This window comes from Aptenodytes forsteri, unplaced genomic scaffold, assembly GCF_000699145.1.
Source record: "Aptenodytes forsteri isolate BGI_AS27 unplaced genomic scaffold, ASM69914v1 Scaffold38, whole genome shotgun sequence".
NCBI classification, from domain to species: domain Eukaryota; kingdom Metazoa; phylum Chordata; class Aves; order Sphenisciformes; family Spheniscidae; genus Aptenodytes; species Aptenodytes forsteri.
Genome location: NW_008795704.1, coordinates 63,882 through 80,690, shown reverse-complemented (window position 1 = coordinate 80,690; position 16,809 = coordinate 63,882). Strand labels below are relative to the sequence as shown.

General features: G+C 51.9%; 1 protein-coding gene across 1 annotated transcript in view; it reads left to right on the top strand.

Annotated features, from left to right (window-relative positions):
• Positions 1-16,809, top strand: part of LOC103902220 (arf-GAP with SH3 domain, ANK repeat and PH domain-containing protein 2-like) — a 28,476-nt gene that overhangs the window by 160 nt on the left and 11,507 nt on the right. Inside the window, exons 2-13 of the mRNA XM_009283237.1 lie at positions 5,262-5,334; positions 5,606-5,751; positions 6,225-6,299; positions 9,094-9,143; positions 9,255-9,384; positions 11,288-11,373; positions 12,188-12,263; positions 13,713-13,799; positions 13,997-14,097; positions 15,534-15,603; positions 16,061-16,148; positions 16,644-16,692. Of these exons, the coding sequence (XP_009281512.1) occupies positions 5,262-5,334; positions 5,606-5,751; positions 6,225-6,299; positions 9,094-9,143; positions 9,255-9,384; positions 11,288-11,373; positions 12,188-12,263; positions 13,713-13,799; positions 13,997-14,097; positions 15,534-15,603; positions 16,061-16,148; positions 16,644-16,692 (1,031 nt within the window). The remainder of the gene's footprint in view (positions 1-5,261; positions 5,335-5,605; positions 5,752-6,224; positions 6,300-9,093; positions 9,144-9,254; positions 9,385-11,287; positions 11,374-12,187; positions 12,264-13,712; positions 13,800-13,996; positions 14,098-15,533; positions 15,604-16,060; positions 16,149-16,643; positions 16,693-16,809) is intronic.

Genomic DNA, 16,809 nt, shown 5'->3' with positions numbered 1-16,809 from the left:
TGAGGAGTTGGGGGGGCCATCCGCATCATGGTCCCGCAGGATCTGCACCCCAGTTCGGGCATCACCGTATCATTTGTCACCGTGAGCGGAGAGTGGTATGAGCGTCACCAAAGCAAAGATTTGGTGAAGGCTTGTGATGGGTCATGGTGGCCGGGTGACAGGTGTCAGTCGGTGGGGACAAGAGCAAAGGGGGAGAGGTTTGTGTGGGAAGGCTGTACCTTGTACTGGGCTCACACTGCGTGGTAAAGAGAGGACAGAACCCTTCGACCAGACAAGCATCAAACTAAAAGCAAAACAAAAAATTAAAGGAAGTTCTTGGGGGGCGGCAGGATGGTTTCCTCACTTGTCCAGAGTTAAGCTGTGGGATACGCTGATGTGGGATGTTTGGAGGCCAAATGCATGAGTGGTTCCAAAAATTCACAGAGCTGGGGTGAGAGCTGGCTGCTGAGCACAACATCTGATGCAAAACTTATTCGGGCCAAATGCCTTTGTTTTCTGACCGATGGCAAAAGCCAGAAGACCCCAATAGGCATCATCAAGGCACGGTGCAGGAGGGGAAGGGGTTGCTGCATGCTGCTGGCACATGAGGGAGCAAGCAGCAGAGCTCGATGCCCTGGGAAGACCATGAGTGAGGGCAAGATTGGCTCAGTGGAGGGTCCAGGCTTCCCACTGAGAGCTTCCTACTGCCCACCTAGACCTGCCTTGGGACTTAGCTGAAAACTACGGCCAGTATAGTGTAACCATCATGCTGGCCTGTTCCTGGGCAAATCAAGATCCTGACCCCCCGTGGAAAATATCCATGAGATGTTGCCACTGTGGTGGGGCTCTCCATATGGTGGTCCAGAGGGCTCTGAGTCCCTTGGTGCCTCCTCCTGGTAGGTCTGGTAAATGTGCTGGGAGCAACAAAACCGCACCACCACCGTGTCACCTCTCTCATCATTTTGCAGTTTCAGCAGATGAGGGGATGGTGTCCAGGACTTTATCAGGGCCTGTCTGTGGGCTGTGATTGCTGCCCTGAAGTCCCCCAGCGCCTGCAGGCTTGGAGCAGGTGGGGAGCTGTGCTCCTGTAGATCGTTTTGTCAGTGGTGGTCACTGAGGTTTGTTGTCTTCTCAGGCCTCCAGAGGCCAGGACTTGCTCAGGAGCCTCTGGGCATGGGGCAATTTCCTTGTGTTGCTTAATTTTCAACTGTTACCCTATCACTTGCACCCCAAGCAAAGCTAAAACTTCAGTCCTTTAAAACAGAGCTGCTACATCAGGAAGCTGTGGTTAGAAAGAAACACTGCCGAACTTGTTCATGTCTGCAGAGCTCCTGGCTTGGGACTCGCGTGTCAGAGTGGACATAAAACTCAGGACATGCTCCCGCTGCTGTGCAGCAGCAACCCCCAGTGCAGTTTGCAGATGATTTGCTGCAGTGAAAGCAGGCAGCTGTGGTGTGAGCCGCGCTGGCTGGGCAGCAGCATTTGTGTAAGCCAGGAGACACGGGGAGATGATTTCATCTTTGGGTGCAGATCAGGGCTGGACTGAGCAGATGGCAAGGAGAAATTCCAACATCGTGGGGTATCCCCAATTGCTCTTGCTTGAGCGTTGGTGTCGGCAGGAGCTGCCTGTCCTACAGGAAGGTCCTCTCTGCCTGCATCAGCGCTGGCCTCTGTCTTGCTTCTGCCCTGAGCCTGATGTGCTCGCACTGTGCTGCCAGGTGAGGCTGACCGGGCTCTCGCCTGGCACTTAATTCCTTCTGACCTGTGCAGTAGCTCAGCTGCCACCTCTGTGCGCTTTCACTAGGAGGAAGACTCTGGTGCTGGAGAAGGGCAAGCAAAAGCCAGCAGCTGGGAGCTGAAGCTGAAACTGAAATGAAAAAAGAAATTATTCGCAATATTTTAGCTGTGACTTAATGAACTACTGGTGTGCGTGGCCAAAAGGTGAAGCGAGTGCTTGGTCTCCATCCTCTTTAAATGCAGTTTGGATGTCTTTCTGGAGACCTCTGAGTCCCACACAGGGTATAGGCTCATGCAAGGTTGTCTTGTGAGTGTTAATGCCATGTCTATGCAGACGATCAGACAATGTGAACTGATGGTCACTCTCAATCTGGGTTTTTCTGCGCTCTTGAAAACTAGTGAGAAGGGAAAAGTGTGCTATGACCCTAGCACCCTGGAAATCACAGACAGGGATGAAAACAGAGCTGGAAGACCTGGAGCCACAGGTCCTTCTGTTCCTTGGTCTCACCTCTGAAAGGCAGAAATACCGGTGCTGGTGACTTCTGCAGTGGTTCAGCCAGCAGCTTTTATTGATGGTGTGTGGAACTTTGTACAGCAAAGAGTCTTAGTGCGTGCAAACAGCCGTCAGCAGGTGCATGCTTGTAACAGAGAGCAGCACCAGTGTGGGATAAAGCAGTAAACACACCAAGAGCCTGTCCTTGAGCAAGGAGAGCCCTGGCATGGCGTGTGCTGAGCCTGGCAGTAGTGTGGGCAGCAGAGGGAAGGAGTGCTGAGCCGCAGGGGGAGGACATCAGCCAGTTTTCCACTGCTGGAGGCAGGTCCCCAAAGGGGAATTCATGCAGCTCAGCCAAGTGCAGAACCAGATCTGTGCCTGCAAGGCAAACAAACACAGGTAAAAGTACAGGCAGGGAAGGGAGCTTGGGGTTTCCCATGCCAAGTGCCAGATATGTAATTTCCTGCCTTGTGGCCAGCAACTGTACTCATATACACTTCATGATCCTTGTGGAGAGTGCCGCCTCTTGCAGCTGGGCTCACTGGATGAGGGGAGCCTGGAGAGGTGGAAGTGCCTGTTGGTGATGGCCTCTGGGACACCATGGAGCAGTCTTACCCTGATGCTGCTCCTCTGAAGCAGGGAAGACTTCTGGCCTGAAAGCATCGGCCCAGCAGACAGGGAACGGTCCCAAAGGTGGTGATGGGTCACTTGTGGACCGAGGTTACACCTTCAGGGAGGGGATTGTCAGGAGAAAGGAAGAGGAAGGCCATGGATGTGGGAGGTTTGAGCACCTGTGTGTGGAAGGCTGAATTTCTGGTAAAAGATGAAGTATAAACTTGACTGGTATCACAGAGGGACCTGGGCAGGCTCCAAGGACATTTCAGGAAGGAGGCAGCCATCCTGGTCAAGGTGGGTCCCAGCAGCAGTGGGGAGTGAGGGGGAGAGAGGCTCTGGAGGCCATTTGGAGGTTGGAGATCAGGGTCTCAGTGGCAGCAGACTCCAAATTGCTCCCTCCTAGCGCCACGTATAAGGGCAGGCAGGGAAGGGAAGAGGTCGAGTCTGAATGTGTGGCTAAAAATCTGCTGTAGGGTTGAGGAGATGAGAGACATCTGGAACTGGGAAAGCTGCCCTGGTGGAGCCTCTGCAAAGGAGATGGGCTCCACCTAAGCCAAAAGGGCTTCACCTGAAGAAGGGTGAAGGGATGCCTAAGGTTAGCGAGACGAATCCAACATGCAATGGCTCAGACAACTGCAGGGAGCTGTGGCCAAGGAAGGAACTGTTCCTGCCTTGTGGTGGCACTCACAATAACCATGTGGTTGTGAGGGGAATGGGTTAGTCCTTGAAGTCCTGGATTAACCTAAAGTCATTTTCTGAACATGGGGGTATGAGTGTCTCCAGCAGCTTTGCCAAAGGAAAATGGTCAGATGCTTCAGGTGCTCTATCACACCACTGCCTTTCTGACCTTGGCTCATGGGGATCTCTTTGAACCATAGTACTGGATTCCCTGGATTTGCAATGCTTGGTGTGAGCATAGTCCTGCTGGTCCTAGAGGTCACATTAACTGCCCCAGGAATCTCTATTTGAGGGCTTGGCTGGAAAACCTCAGTCCCAAACTGGGCTGGACAAGAACGTGCAGGTGCTGAGTTGTGGGTGGCAGCTCTTCCCTGGGGAGCAGAAAGTCTGGCAACTCCTATTTTGGTGTATAAGTCCATAATTCAAGTTCTCAACATCCCTGCTGCACTGAACTCTGGAAATGTGCAGGCAGATAAGTTTCCAGCACTATTGCTCCTTGGGTACCTAAATGTTTACAGTGATGTCCCTGCATGCCACAGTCTTGACTGTGCTGACCCATGCAGAGCCTGACTCACATCCTCCTCTACTACATGTGTTCAGCTGTGTGGCTTGGCTGATGCAGTGCACAACAGAGGACAAAGCCAGTGGTGGTACCAATCCCCTGGGTACCCACCCGCCCACTCAGCTGTTAAATAGCCTTAGCTGCAGCATGCAAGTCCACCTTGAGCTGTTCTTTGCATTCCCAAATTGCTGTAAAACTGTTTGCTCCCACAAATCCGTGTTTATGGATCTTAAAAGCCTGTGCACTGTCTTCGAGCTCTGGCACTGTCAGGACAACACTCAGAGTGAAGTCCTGTCACTCCCTGCAGGGCCAGCCTGATGTGGGAGCTGTTGGGGCTCACATCAGTCTGGTGAATGGGTCACACCTGAAGCACTGTCCCCAGTCAGGAGCGATGTGGAGAAACCAGAGAGGGTCAGTGGACGGTAACAGACAAGTAGAGCTGGGCTGATTTAGCTGGGTGAAGAGGGGATGTCTGACAGCAGCCCACAACTCATCTAAGGGCAGCTATAGGCAATAGTGTCAAGCTCTTTTGGGCAGCATCAGATGATATAACATGCAGCAATATCCACTTTGTGGCTCAGGAAGTTCAGGTTGGGCATTAGGAAAAGTTTCTTCTGCAGAGGGTGGTGCAGCCCTGCAAGAGGTCACTAGAGAGGTGACCTCCATCTTCGGAGGGTTTCAAAGTCGAACTAAGTAAAGCACAGCCAACCTGATCTGGTATTGACAATAATCGTGCTCCCAACAAGAGATTGCATGAGAGTCCTTCCAAGCAGTATGTGTATGAAGTAACATCTGTAATCCAGTCTCTCATAGGCAGAGAGTTTAGACGCCTGCAAACTTTTCCCCTCAGCCACCTATGCCTCCTCCTCTCAGCCCAGGAATGACGCTGACAGTGATGGAAATATAATTTGTAACTAATAGTCTCTTGCCACTGAAATCCACATTTTCTGTCAATGTTGTGTGTTCCTTTTTCTAATATATTTTCCAATTCTCCCTTAATGCTTGACCACTTCTTCCAGAAGAACATCAGGAAGGCTTGCAGATATTTAAGATATACATGGACTACTACCACTAGATCATCACCTATCTGCTGGCAGGACAGTCCAGCTTGGGGATGCTGAGGCTTGTGCTAAGCCCTGTGGGTTATGGAAATGCATGTATGGATGTAGTCAGTGATCATCTCCTCTGCATTTCTAGGCCTTGGATGCCGACCGAGCTGTGCTGCAGAAGATGAGGAAAGCAACCAAGGCGGAGCATAGCTGTGGACAAGGTCAGGGCAGAATGGAGCCTCAGGACTTGGGAGACAGCAATGGACGGGTGAGGGGAGTCCTTGCTGCAGGTCAGGTTGACCGCAGCAGGGAATATGGGTCTCAGGGGTCCCTATAGCTGGGTGGTAGTGGTGGGGGCAGCAGGAGGCAACAGGAGCCAGCTCAGGTACGTGAGCAGAACCGGGCATGGTGACTCCCAGAAGAGAGGCAGGGGTTGGGCATTCATCCTGACCTTCCCCCTGCACTCGCTGAAGACTATCCATGTTCTCCCAGACCTCATCAGCCACCTCGAAGCCTACATCGCTGCCCAGGAGAAGTTCTCAGCCAACTACCAGCTGGAGGGCGAGGAGCAGCTGGCCAGTGCCTTTAGCACCTTTGCTGCCTTCTCCCGGGAGCTGCTGACCGCTGTCAGGAGTCTGGTAGGCAGCTCTGTCCCCTGCATGTACATCAGAGTGGGGCCCCTGGCTTGCAAGGGGATGCTAGCCAGGGTCCCCAGGAAGAGCAGCAGGCTCTGGGCCACAGCCTGGAGGCCCAAGCTCATCCCCTTCCCCAGATGGAGGCAGGAGGCCATGGCATGCGGTTGCAGAGCCAGTGGTGCAGCCTGCACAGCCAGGGCCGTCTGTGCAGACCTCTGAGGCTGCTCAGAAGAGGCCTCTGGAGGTCTACTGTAGGTCTCCTGTCCACCATCCTGCTTGAAGCCGGGCTTTCACCAACACTGGGTCAGGCTGGCTGTGGCTTTTTCCAGCTTGGTAATTTCCAAGGATGGAGGCTTTCAGCTGATTGGTTTCCAAAGTGGTTCCTCTGCAGGCTCACAAACAGCTCTGCTTTCTCTGCATGAGGAGCGGTGCAGGGGTGCAGTGATAGTAGCGTGATCTCTCTCTTTCCTTTCCAGTGGCAGAGTTTGTACCACAACATTAACTTTTTCCTGGAGTCATTAATAAAGGGTGACATGAAAGAGCTCAAAGGGGTAAGCAGGGGCTGAAAGGGCTGTGCCACGGTGAGGCTGGTAAGCGAATGGCTGGAGACAGAGTGGGTACCAGCTGTGAGGTCTCATCCCTGGCTCACGTCTTGTCCTCTGGCAGGGATACATGTTGGAAGGGCAGGTCTGCCTGCACCTCCTGTGTGCTGGATCCTGCTCTCTCCCGAGGCTGGCACCTCACACCACAGGTCAAGCTAGAGATGCCCTTTAGCTGGGACCTCAGCCTGTTTGCCTGCACCTGGCTGAATCTGGAGGAGTCTGGTGGCATTTGCTATGCAGGGAAAAATCAGGATGTTGTGCCAACAGATACTGATATCTTCCCTGGCCATCAGTGCACAAACTCCCCCACAACCTCCCAGTGAGGTCTACCCCACCCCCGCAGACCCACCTGTGGCTCTTTCATTTACGTGTATGAGCACACGTGTGTTGGTGTGAATCTGAGCGTGCATGTGTGTATGTACCAGCTGCAGGTACCTCTCAGGGACTGCAGAGTAGCAAGTACTGAAGTGACCATGCAATTTGATCTTCAGCACTGTAGAGATATCAGAGAGCTTCACAGCGCTCATCAGTATAGATTTTAGGAAAAGCATCAAACTTGTATTTAATTTTTGCTTTTTTTAACCAATGGGAAGGTCATCATGGTCCTTGGTAAGTCTGCATGCACATTCCTACCACTAAGTCCCAGTGGCAGTACTCAGGCCATCAGCTCTGCGCAATTGCCCCGGATGCCTCTGCCTGCATAGGGGTGCCCTTGCCTGTGGGAATTTGGGGTGAGGAAGCTGGACCAGTCCCGATCGCAATGCTGGAGCGAGGTCACTGTCGAGGGATTGCTGATCATAGCCTGCATCTAACGTGGTGGAGCAGCTGCCAGTTGTGACCTGGCACCTTTCCTCTCTGGGTAGTTTTGGGCACAGAGACTCCACGAGCAGGGTATGTAAAACTTGAAACAGTAAAGCAATTATTTATCAGCTGATGCACACACAAGATTGTCAGGATTTAATGAGCTTGGCATTAATACACTCAGCACCATGATGAGACACCTGAGGACTTGTGCTGGCTGGGCAGACCAGCTCGGGAGGAGCAGGGACAGTGCTCCTGCTCCCTGCAACAGATTCTTGCTATTGGTCATTGCTGTCTTCCACAAGACCTGCTGATACTCTGACAAATCCCCTGTGTTTTCTTCATTTAGGATTTTATATTTTTCCATGATACTATTTTTCCTCTTGAATCCTTGAGCTAGTAACGAACCTGTTTCAACAACCTAAACTCTGTAATTTTACCTTTTTAATCTTGTATGGTTCCACTCTACAGATTTTCTCCCAGCTTTTTCTCCCAGCTCTGCAGTTTCCTCAGATGCTTGATGAAGGTTTTGCAGCTGAGCTGTATCAGAGCTGGGCTGGGGATCCTTGAGCAAACAGCTGAACCTCTGGGAAACTGGAGGAAAAGTTTTGGACAGGATTGCAGAAAGAGGAATGGGAACTGTGGCAGGGCTTGGGGACTTCTAAAGGACTAATTCTGAAACTAATTACAAGCAATTAGGCATCCATGTGGAAGCTTGTGCTATACAGGAGCATGAAAGTGGAAGGAGAGAGCAAATTCTGGAACTTCCGGTGTGAAGTAAATTGATAAGAGAATATAAAATAATAAGAAAAAAAATCCACTTTTTACATTGTTAAGGACAATATCAAGAAGATTGGGAACCAAGAAAATAGGCAGAGAGAGAGGAAAAAACCAGCTGCTCGCAAGGAGTCATGATTAAGCTGAAGGGATCCAACAGGAATCAGAGGCTGACCTGAATCAGTTTGACATTTTCATTAGAATGGAGATAAATGCAAGATAAATCTGTCCTGACAAGATTCTGCCTTGACATAAATAAAGAAATTTCACCTTGGGGGATGGAGGGGCACTGGGACAGGGACCCAGAGAGGCTGTGGGTCTCCATCCTTGGGTTTTTTTCAACACCTGCCTGCACAAAGCCTGGTCTGAATTCAGTGCTGTCCCTGCCTTGAGTGGGAGATTAGACTAGAGACCTGCCGAAGTCCCCTCCAACCTGATTTACTCTGTCTTTGACATAGGGGTTTGCAGAGCAGTAAGTGGTGAGAACAGGGCAGAACATGGGTGATCTGAGTAAATGCATTTAATGGACAAATTGCAGATGAACATATCAAGGTGGTAACCGCTGGAGAGAAGCTAAAGTCACACAGTCAAATGAGAAACAAATGATGGCTTTTTAGCAGCAAGAGTAATTCACCATTAAATGAATACCTGGGGAAGAATCAGATTGTGCTGATGCTGCCAGGTTTGGGTGGGTTTCTGATGTCTCTCTGAGTGGTGTTTGGTTAAGCATGACATTGGTTTGGTTTGCTTTGGTTAAGCACGACATTCTGGCTTCAGCAGGTGAGAATCTGGGTCGCACTTTCTGGTTTGTGTGTGTCTGAGCAATTCCTTCTGCCCTTAAAATTGTGAGTCTGTGAAAGATGTTATAGCTGGGTACTGCTATGTGATGTACATGTGCGTGATGTATGTTTTGGAGCCTATGTGTATTCGCATGTGTGTGCAAGCATGGGCCCGTGAGTGAACCTGCACTGCTGAGCACACTTGTCTGCAGTGCACTGAGGAAAGGCGAGGACCTTCCTGGGGAGGGACACTCCTGTGGACAGCCATGTCCTGGGTCTGCAAGGGCCTTTATGCTAGGGTGACGCAGTGGGAACGCAGTATGCTGAGGATAAGGAAGGCTCTGTTGCGGTCGTAGTCATTAAATGGTGCTTTTGGCTCTTCCTAGGAGTTCAGGAAGCCCTTTGAGAAGGCCTGCAAAGACTATGAGAGCAAACTGTAAGTCTTAGGCTCCCTCACCCCAAGGCCTGGACTTGGAGGCTAGTTTTTGTCTGCTTTCACCAGCAAGCAGTCAGACGGAGCCTTTCACACGTCTCCTCTTTCCTTGAGCACCAAGATTGAGAAGGAGAAGCGTGAGCTGGCGAAGCAGCATGGCATGGTGCGGAGCGAGGTGAGAGGGGGGGAGATTGCCGAGGAGATGGAGAAGGAGCGCAGGACCTTTCAGTTGAACATGTGTGAGGTAAGGACAGGGACCAGCCTGTGCCACACGGAGCGGTGTTAGAGTTGCTGAATCGGCATCCAAGGGATGAATTTCCCTTCCATTGGTGCACAGCAACTGTGCCACAGCCCTGGCAGAGCCCAGTCTGGAGTGTGCAGTCATCAGCAGTGACTCTCATGCTGGTGTTTCTCACTTGCCTTCCAACTTGGGATTGTTTCAAAGCAGCTTTTTTGTCTGAATCCACGCTGATTTTTCATTTAGGGCCATCTTCTGTCCCCAGTCAGTGAGTGATGCTGGTGTCCAGGGTATTGCAGGTCCCTTTCTGCCTTCCTGGGTTGCTGAAGACCCCCAGGCTCTGCCCCAGGCACCGGCACCATCTGGCAGCTCCCTCTGCTTGGCCCCTGGGGAGCAGCACCGAGGTGGGCTGCAGATCCCCAGGGACCATTACTCAGCAGGTCATGTCCGTTGTGCCAGTGAGACCCTGGGCATATTCCTTCAGTTGGAGAGCTGCCTGGGTTGTGGTAAGCTCAAGCCAACCTGGGATAGGGGCTGGTTAAGGAGTTTAGCCAAATCTTGAGCCTATATTAACTTGGCAGTAGAGATAACAACTTGGGAAAAATCCCACGAAGGCTTTGGATCAGAGCTTCTTCCCGACTGCCCACGGTGGGCACTGCTGGCACTGGGGTCCCTGCTCCCTCTCAGATGGTCCCACCATAGCCCTCCGTCTGCTTGTTGGGATAAACTCAGCCCAACTCCCCTGCAAACAGGATTTCCTGCTCCCACTGCCACATGTCACAAGCAACAGCATGAGTAAAAGATTGGAAGACACCGATTTCATTCAAAATATCCAGCTCTTTGTAACCGTGTTTTGGAAACAGTTACTGTTTCCGTACTGAAACTGTTGCTCTACTTCAAATATTAGAAGCCCTTGTGCTATGGAGCTGCATTGTCCTTAAACAGAGCCAGCAGGTCAGATGCAGGTTCTGTTCTGTGCTGATGTGAGTCCACACGTGGCATTCGGGTTCCTGAGAGGGTGTCTTCTAGGAAACACTTCTTCTGATGGATCGAGAGTGTTTTGAATGATCCCCTCAGAATAAATATAGGGAAGTCTGAGGTTAGCCATGTTGAACATGTATTTTGGAAGGTGATTTACTATGTTGGCCTGTGGGTCTTCTGGAAATGGTTGTTAGCAGGTTGCTGATTTTACAGTAGTTGCACTGTCAAGAGAGCTGATGCTGATGTAGGAGTAGTCCAGATACAGATGGAGAAATACTCAACATGTTTCACAGCACAACACACTGTTTCACGTTGTCAGTCCACTGACTGAAAAGGCCAGTATTGGTTTTCACTGGTGAGGTTGTTATGTTGGAGGATGGGCTGGGTGAGGTGGCAGATAAGTTTGGGCTGGAAACCTGAACCTTCAGCTCGCTTCTGAAGGTCCTCAAGGCAGGCTGAGATGCCAGCTGCGTGTAGGACATAGGCAGGCTCACAGCACTGACATTGTCAGTAGGGTCAGGTGGAGGTGGTGCAGTTCATGGATCAAGTCTGGTGCGTCTTGGAGGAACTTGGCTCTTGAGCAATGAGGTTTGAAGGTCTATAGGAAAGCTGGCCATTCTTCAGTGAAAGCACCATGAATGATGAATCTTTGAGGGTGTATTAATTGAGTGTGTGCCCTGCATAAGTAAAGCCCAGCAAGCCCAGGGTCCATGCCACCAGCATGGGTCCACCACTCTATTGGCCAAATCAAAGCACTGGGCCCTGCTTACCACCATCTTCTCACCCCATAAAAGCCACATGAGCTGCTCCCATCAGGGCATAACTGCCAGGATGGGCCACAACACACTGGGAGGGGGGCATCAAAAAGTACATAAAAGGCATTTCTCTCTAAGCTACAAATTCAGTCCCTGTGTCCTTTTCCCTTCAGTATCTAATCAAAGTGAATGAGATCAAAACCAAGAAAGGGATTGACCTGCTGCAAAACTACATCAAGCACTGCAGCTCACAGTTCAAGTAAGAGCGACCGGTAACCTGTCTGCACGCCCTTTCTCTCCAGAACCGCTGGTTGTAGAGGGGACCTGGGGGTGGCTTAACTTGCAGGACCTGGGTTCCTGCAGTTGGCTTGGCCTGTCCTGTAACTTGCCAAAAGTCCTCTTCTGGAGGCCGTGGAGGCAAGGAATGTGTTTCCTCTCTTTAGTCTGACATTTTCATAAGCCAGTGTAAAGCAGAAATCTGGGATGCAAAGAAGACAGAGTGCTGAGCACTCTCCCTGAATTTAACTGCCTCCAAATCTTTCTAAAATACATTTCCTAAGAAAGATTTTTTTTCAATTATGAAGCGAAAGTGCTGTCTGCTGAAGGCATGATGGGCTCTGAGGCAGGAGCTCAGGGGAGCCTGGCATCTGTAGGCTTCACAGCCAGTGCTAAGAGCAGGATTTCAGGACATGCCCTTACATTAGCCTCTCCTCTCAGTTTTCCAGGAATATGTTTAAACACAACGGCAAAACTTAAGAAATTTACAGAGAAGCTTATCCCGGAGCTGCAGAGTGTGAGTATTCATCTGAAGTTGGATGTGGCAAGCAGGAGCAGGCTGGAGAGCAGGAATGTCTTCCCCAGGGCCTCCTCTTCCTCTGCAGAAGCAGAACTGGGGACTTCTGCAGCTCTTTACATCTATTAATCATTATTTCCTGATCCTCTGATGCACAGTGGCCCATGGAGGGGCGAAATGCAGCCATCCTTGGGAGTGGGAAAATTATGGCTGTAGGCTCCCCAGCCAGTGCTAAGAGCAGGATTTCAGGACATGCCCTTACATTAGCCTCTCCTCTCAGTTTTTTCCAGGAATGTTTAAACACAACGGCAAAACTTAAGAAATTTACAGAGAAGCTTATCCCGGAGCTGCAGAGTGTGAGTATTCATCTGAAGTTGGATGTGGCAAGCAGGAGCAGGCTGGAGAGCAGGAATGTCTTCCCCAGGGCCTCCTCTTCCTCTGCAGAAGCAGAACTGGGGACTTCTGCAGCTCTTTACATCTATTAATCATTATTTCCTGATCCTCTGATGCACAGTGGCCCATGGAGGGGCGAAATGCAGCCATCCTTGGGAGTGGGAAAATTATGGTGCCATTCCCCAGGACACAGAGTAGGAAGAACAAGCATAAACATGGATACCAAGGAGGCACTAACGTATTCATCTGCCAAAGCCCTAGCTGCTCTGCAGAATTCCAGATTTCTCATTTGTGCTCTTAGCTTTCCATGCCTGTTGCTGCCAACTCAAGCTCTTAATGCATTTCCTTGGGGGCTTTGTTTTGCTGTAGAGGCAGGTCACTGTAAGCCTTATGAACTTTAGTTTTTGACTTTGGGCTCTGTCAGTCATACACAGCCTGGAGACAGAAAGGAGTTTTTCCAAGTGGCAGGGCTTTCAGAGACAGTCTGAGCACTCATGTTCCAGGTGGTATGATGTCCTCCAAGTGCAGCAGAGGGTTTATGTCAGTTTCCCAGCATTTCTAGACCTCCATTCCAGTTTGCTTGGGCTTGCTCATCCTTCTCCATACCTCCTTGCAAGTCAAGATTTGCAGAGGCTTGGGATATGGTCCTCACCCAGATACTGTGTCAGCATCACTTGTACTCGTCTCCCCTGGTCCTGTAGTGCAGGTGTCCTCTGGGCATCTGCTGCTTTGTTTGAATTAATCTGCATTAGGGGTGTTACCTTGCTTGTGCCATAATTTATAATAATTAATATTAAAATTAATTATGTAAATAACAAAAAGAGGAGAGGTGCCACCCCAGAGCAGAGTAACCGAGCACAGCAAGCAGCATCTTATGGATCCCTCATGCGGACAAACCTCCAGGCTCCTTTTCAGGGCCACATTCCTGTGCCAAGGTCCATCAACTTTTTGATGGCTTGGAGACCTTTTAATTATTTTAATTACTGACACTACCAAGGGAAAAAAAAAAACACCACCACGGTGACCTTCAAGCTGTTGGTTGTTTTTACTCTGCGGAGAGCTGCAAACAGCTGTTTTCGCAATAAAATGCAGACTGCTCTCCTGTGGTCTTGCGTTGCAGGAGTCCTGGTGCTGGGGACATGCCTACTCCCTCCCCTCAATGAGGTTTCCACTGAAGTGCTTCTTGCACATGCCACATATCATGGCACTGCAGGGGACGAGCAGCAACCTCCCACCATAGGAATGGGGCTCAGTGCATCCCACGGACGTGGGGAGGCGGCGAGGGCAGAGGGTGGCAGAGCGAGGTGTGGGGGCACCTCCGCTGCACCTGGGAGAAGGAGTGGGATGTCGCAGCTGAGGCAGGAGCCTCCTGCTGCCATGTGAGTGTCTCACTGTGCTCCGGCACCTTTCAGATGAAGATCAGGCAAGACGAGGAGAAGCAGCAGCTCTGCTCCCTTCGGCATCAACTGAAAATGTCATTGCAGCTGGAGCAGAAAGAGGTAAAGTCTGATCCTCCCTGCAAGGGAATGCGTGGTGGTGCCTGTAGAGGGCATGGCATGGCAGCTGCTTATGTAGTGCCTGCCTGCCGATGCAGAAAGCCGCGGGGTTTCTGGTGAGCTCTGGGGGCGGGGGGCCACAGGGTTGCCAGCGGTACTGATGGCGTAGGGCCTTGCTGCTATTTCTCTCCTTCTGTCAGGACCCTGGGAACAAACAGGCAGGGTACAATATGCACCAGCTGCAAGGGAACAAGCAGTATGGCACGGAGAAGTCGGGGACCCTGTTCAAGAAAAGCGATGGGTAAGCTGGGATCCAGCATGTCCCTTTCAATTGTGCGTCGGTGACCTGGGGCCAGAGCAGGGCTCACTCAGACCAACCCCCTCTCCCCGGGGTGGCTCGTGGCAGACGGAACAGGACAAGCATGCATGAAGGTGTGCTCAACACTATCCCAGCCCCCAACAGCTTTCAACACAGAGCTCCAGGCAGCTTGTGTCCGTCTTTTAGCTCTGAGGACATTCCTCTCCTGTGAAGCTGCCCAATGTCCTCTCAAGCCCTGTGAGCACTGGGGGCAAGGACCCCTGCACTCACCATGGGAAGCCAGAACCAGCTCCCCGTCTTTCCTTCCAGCAGGGATCCCACCGCCTTCATCCAACACCCCACGGTCTTGTGCTGGGAGGGATGGGGAAGGGTCGCTGCTTCTCCTCCTCTCCCAGGCACTCATTGCTTTCCAGAACCCCCTCCATTGCCTCTGCTCCGGGATGAGGAGCCCTGACCCCTCCATCCTTCCTGGGTGGGAGATGCTCAGGGCTGCACTGGGGATTTATATACAGTCCCGGTGATATTTTTCTGCTCTCTTCTCCCTTCCCTCCCTTCCCAGTCCTGACCCATCCTTTGCCTTTCGGACCCCTCTGCCCTCACAGTTCAGTACTGGGCTCAGCTCCCTGACTGTGAGAATTAGGGGAAGGAGCAGAAATGTGGGGTGAATTAGACACAGTGTGAGTCACTGCTGCCTTGGAGATGGCATTGTGGGCCAGAGGGGAGAGAGAGCCAGCAGCCATCCTGTGCCCCTCTCCCAGGAACCAGACCCTGAGCTCCTGGAAAGCACTCCACTGTCTTTGGAAAGAGGATCATCTCCCACCAGTGCGTGGGAGGATATTTGCTGGGAATCACAGGGGTCCTGCACTGGGAGACTTGCACACCTGGAAAGGACTGTGAAGTGTCCTAGAAAAACCTGAAACTGGACAGAAAATAATGAACTGGGGCTCAGGAGTCTCCTCCACTGCAGACTGAAGTTCAGTCTCTCCCCCCCTTTCGGGTCTATCTCTACCACCTTTCCCTTGTGTTATGGTCTGCCCTGAATGGCAAGCATAGGAAAGCCAGCCTGGGAGCAGTTTGGAGGTGATGGTCTTGAATGCTTGCTGTGGGCTTCTGCAAAGGGCTTTGTGCTCTGCTAGCAGGTCCTGCTGCCCTGATTGATGCTCTGCACCTGTATCACCTCCACAACAGCTGTGCTGCCTGTCTGTACAAGCCTGTCTTATGCCATATGACAGGTCCTTCTCAGCCCAGACAAAGAGTGACAGACCCCATCCATGGCAGCCCAGCTGGCATGTCTGATGAGAGTTGCGGCCCCATGCTGTGCCTTGCATGGCTCTTGCATTTGCCAGCGCTGCACTGCATTGCGCATCTGCTCCTCTGTGTGTGTGTGTCCTCTCAGCTCACCCTCCACTCATTTCCAGGTTGAGGAAAGTCTGGCAGAAGAGGAAATGCACCATCAGCAATGGCTACTTGACCATCTCTCACAGCATTGTAAGAACTGCTTCTTCCACTCTGCTCTGCTCCTGCCTGGGAGCTGCTGCCCACCCCTGCAGGGTCTACAGACCCTGCCACTGTCAGGTGTGCCGGTGGCTTCCTGGGGCTTGTCAGAGCCCTCATGCCTGCTGCTTGCCCTGCTGGGCTGCCCTGGCATAGGAGGCTTTCTGTTGAGACTTAAGTCTCTGCAACCCAAGAGAGCTTTAGACAAACACAGGAGGTCCTCATGTGCCTGTGGTCATGGAGGGGCATGAGCCTGGGGACCTGGCTCCAAGCATGGGGTGGCTGTTGGGAAAGAAAAGGTCCGTGTCGCTATTTCTTGTATTGCTCCTGAAAGCACAGCCAAAGACAAAGTGTTGGGCACAGGGCGGATCCGTGGCTCTGCCTCCAGAGCCAGGCAGTGCTCGTCACCACTGGACCACAGCCTTTCAATGCTTCCTCATTCTGCTTGTAGCTCAACCACCCACCAGCCAAGCTGAATTTACTGACCTGCCAGGTGAAGCCAAACATGGATGACAAGAAATGCTTCGATCTGGTTTCCCGTGAGTGCTGGTGCCTGCCCTGTGGTTCCTCCAGGAAGGGCCTGGAGAGGCGGCAGTGCTTTGGACTCAGAAAGCCAGTGCAGGCAGGGATGAGAGGAAGCTCTGCAGCTTTGGACCAGCTTGGGGGGATTACCCTGGGGAAATTGTGCCAGGAGGCAGCTCTGTTCAGGAGCAGTGATGCACACGCAGAGTGAGATAGGCAGCACTGCCATGGGGCAGTGCAGGGTGCATGGGAACCATGCAAGTGTAGCTCCCGGGCTGCAGCTTAGCTAACACCAGCATCACTCCTTCCTGGTACAGAAGCAGGTCCCTTTGCCTGGGGTGCACTGGGGAGGGGCTGAGTGAGACGGAGGTGACTGTCACCTCAGCTGCCCGGGCTGGAGATTGCTCCCAGCTCTGCTGAGCCCAGCTCAGGCATGTTGTGCCCTGCCATGAGCCTGGCAGGTGACATGGATGAGCGGGGTGCCTAGAGGAGACCAGCTCTGTGTGTTTCAGACAACCGCACATACCGCTTCCTGGCAGAGGATGAGCAGGACTGTGTTGCGTAAGTACTGCCAGCGCCTCGCTGAGGACCAAAAAATACTCCTCTGGCTGCTGATAAGGAGCCAGCTCTTTGGCTAATTGAGCAGCACATTGTTCAATGCCCTTCCCATCCTGACTG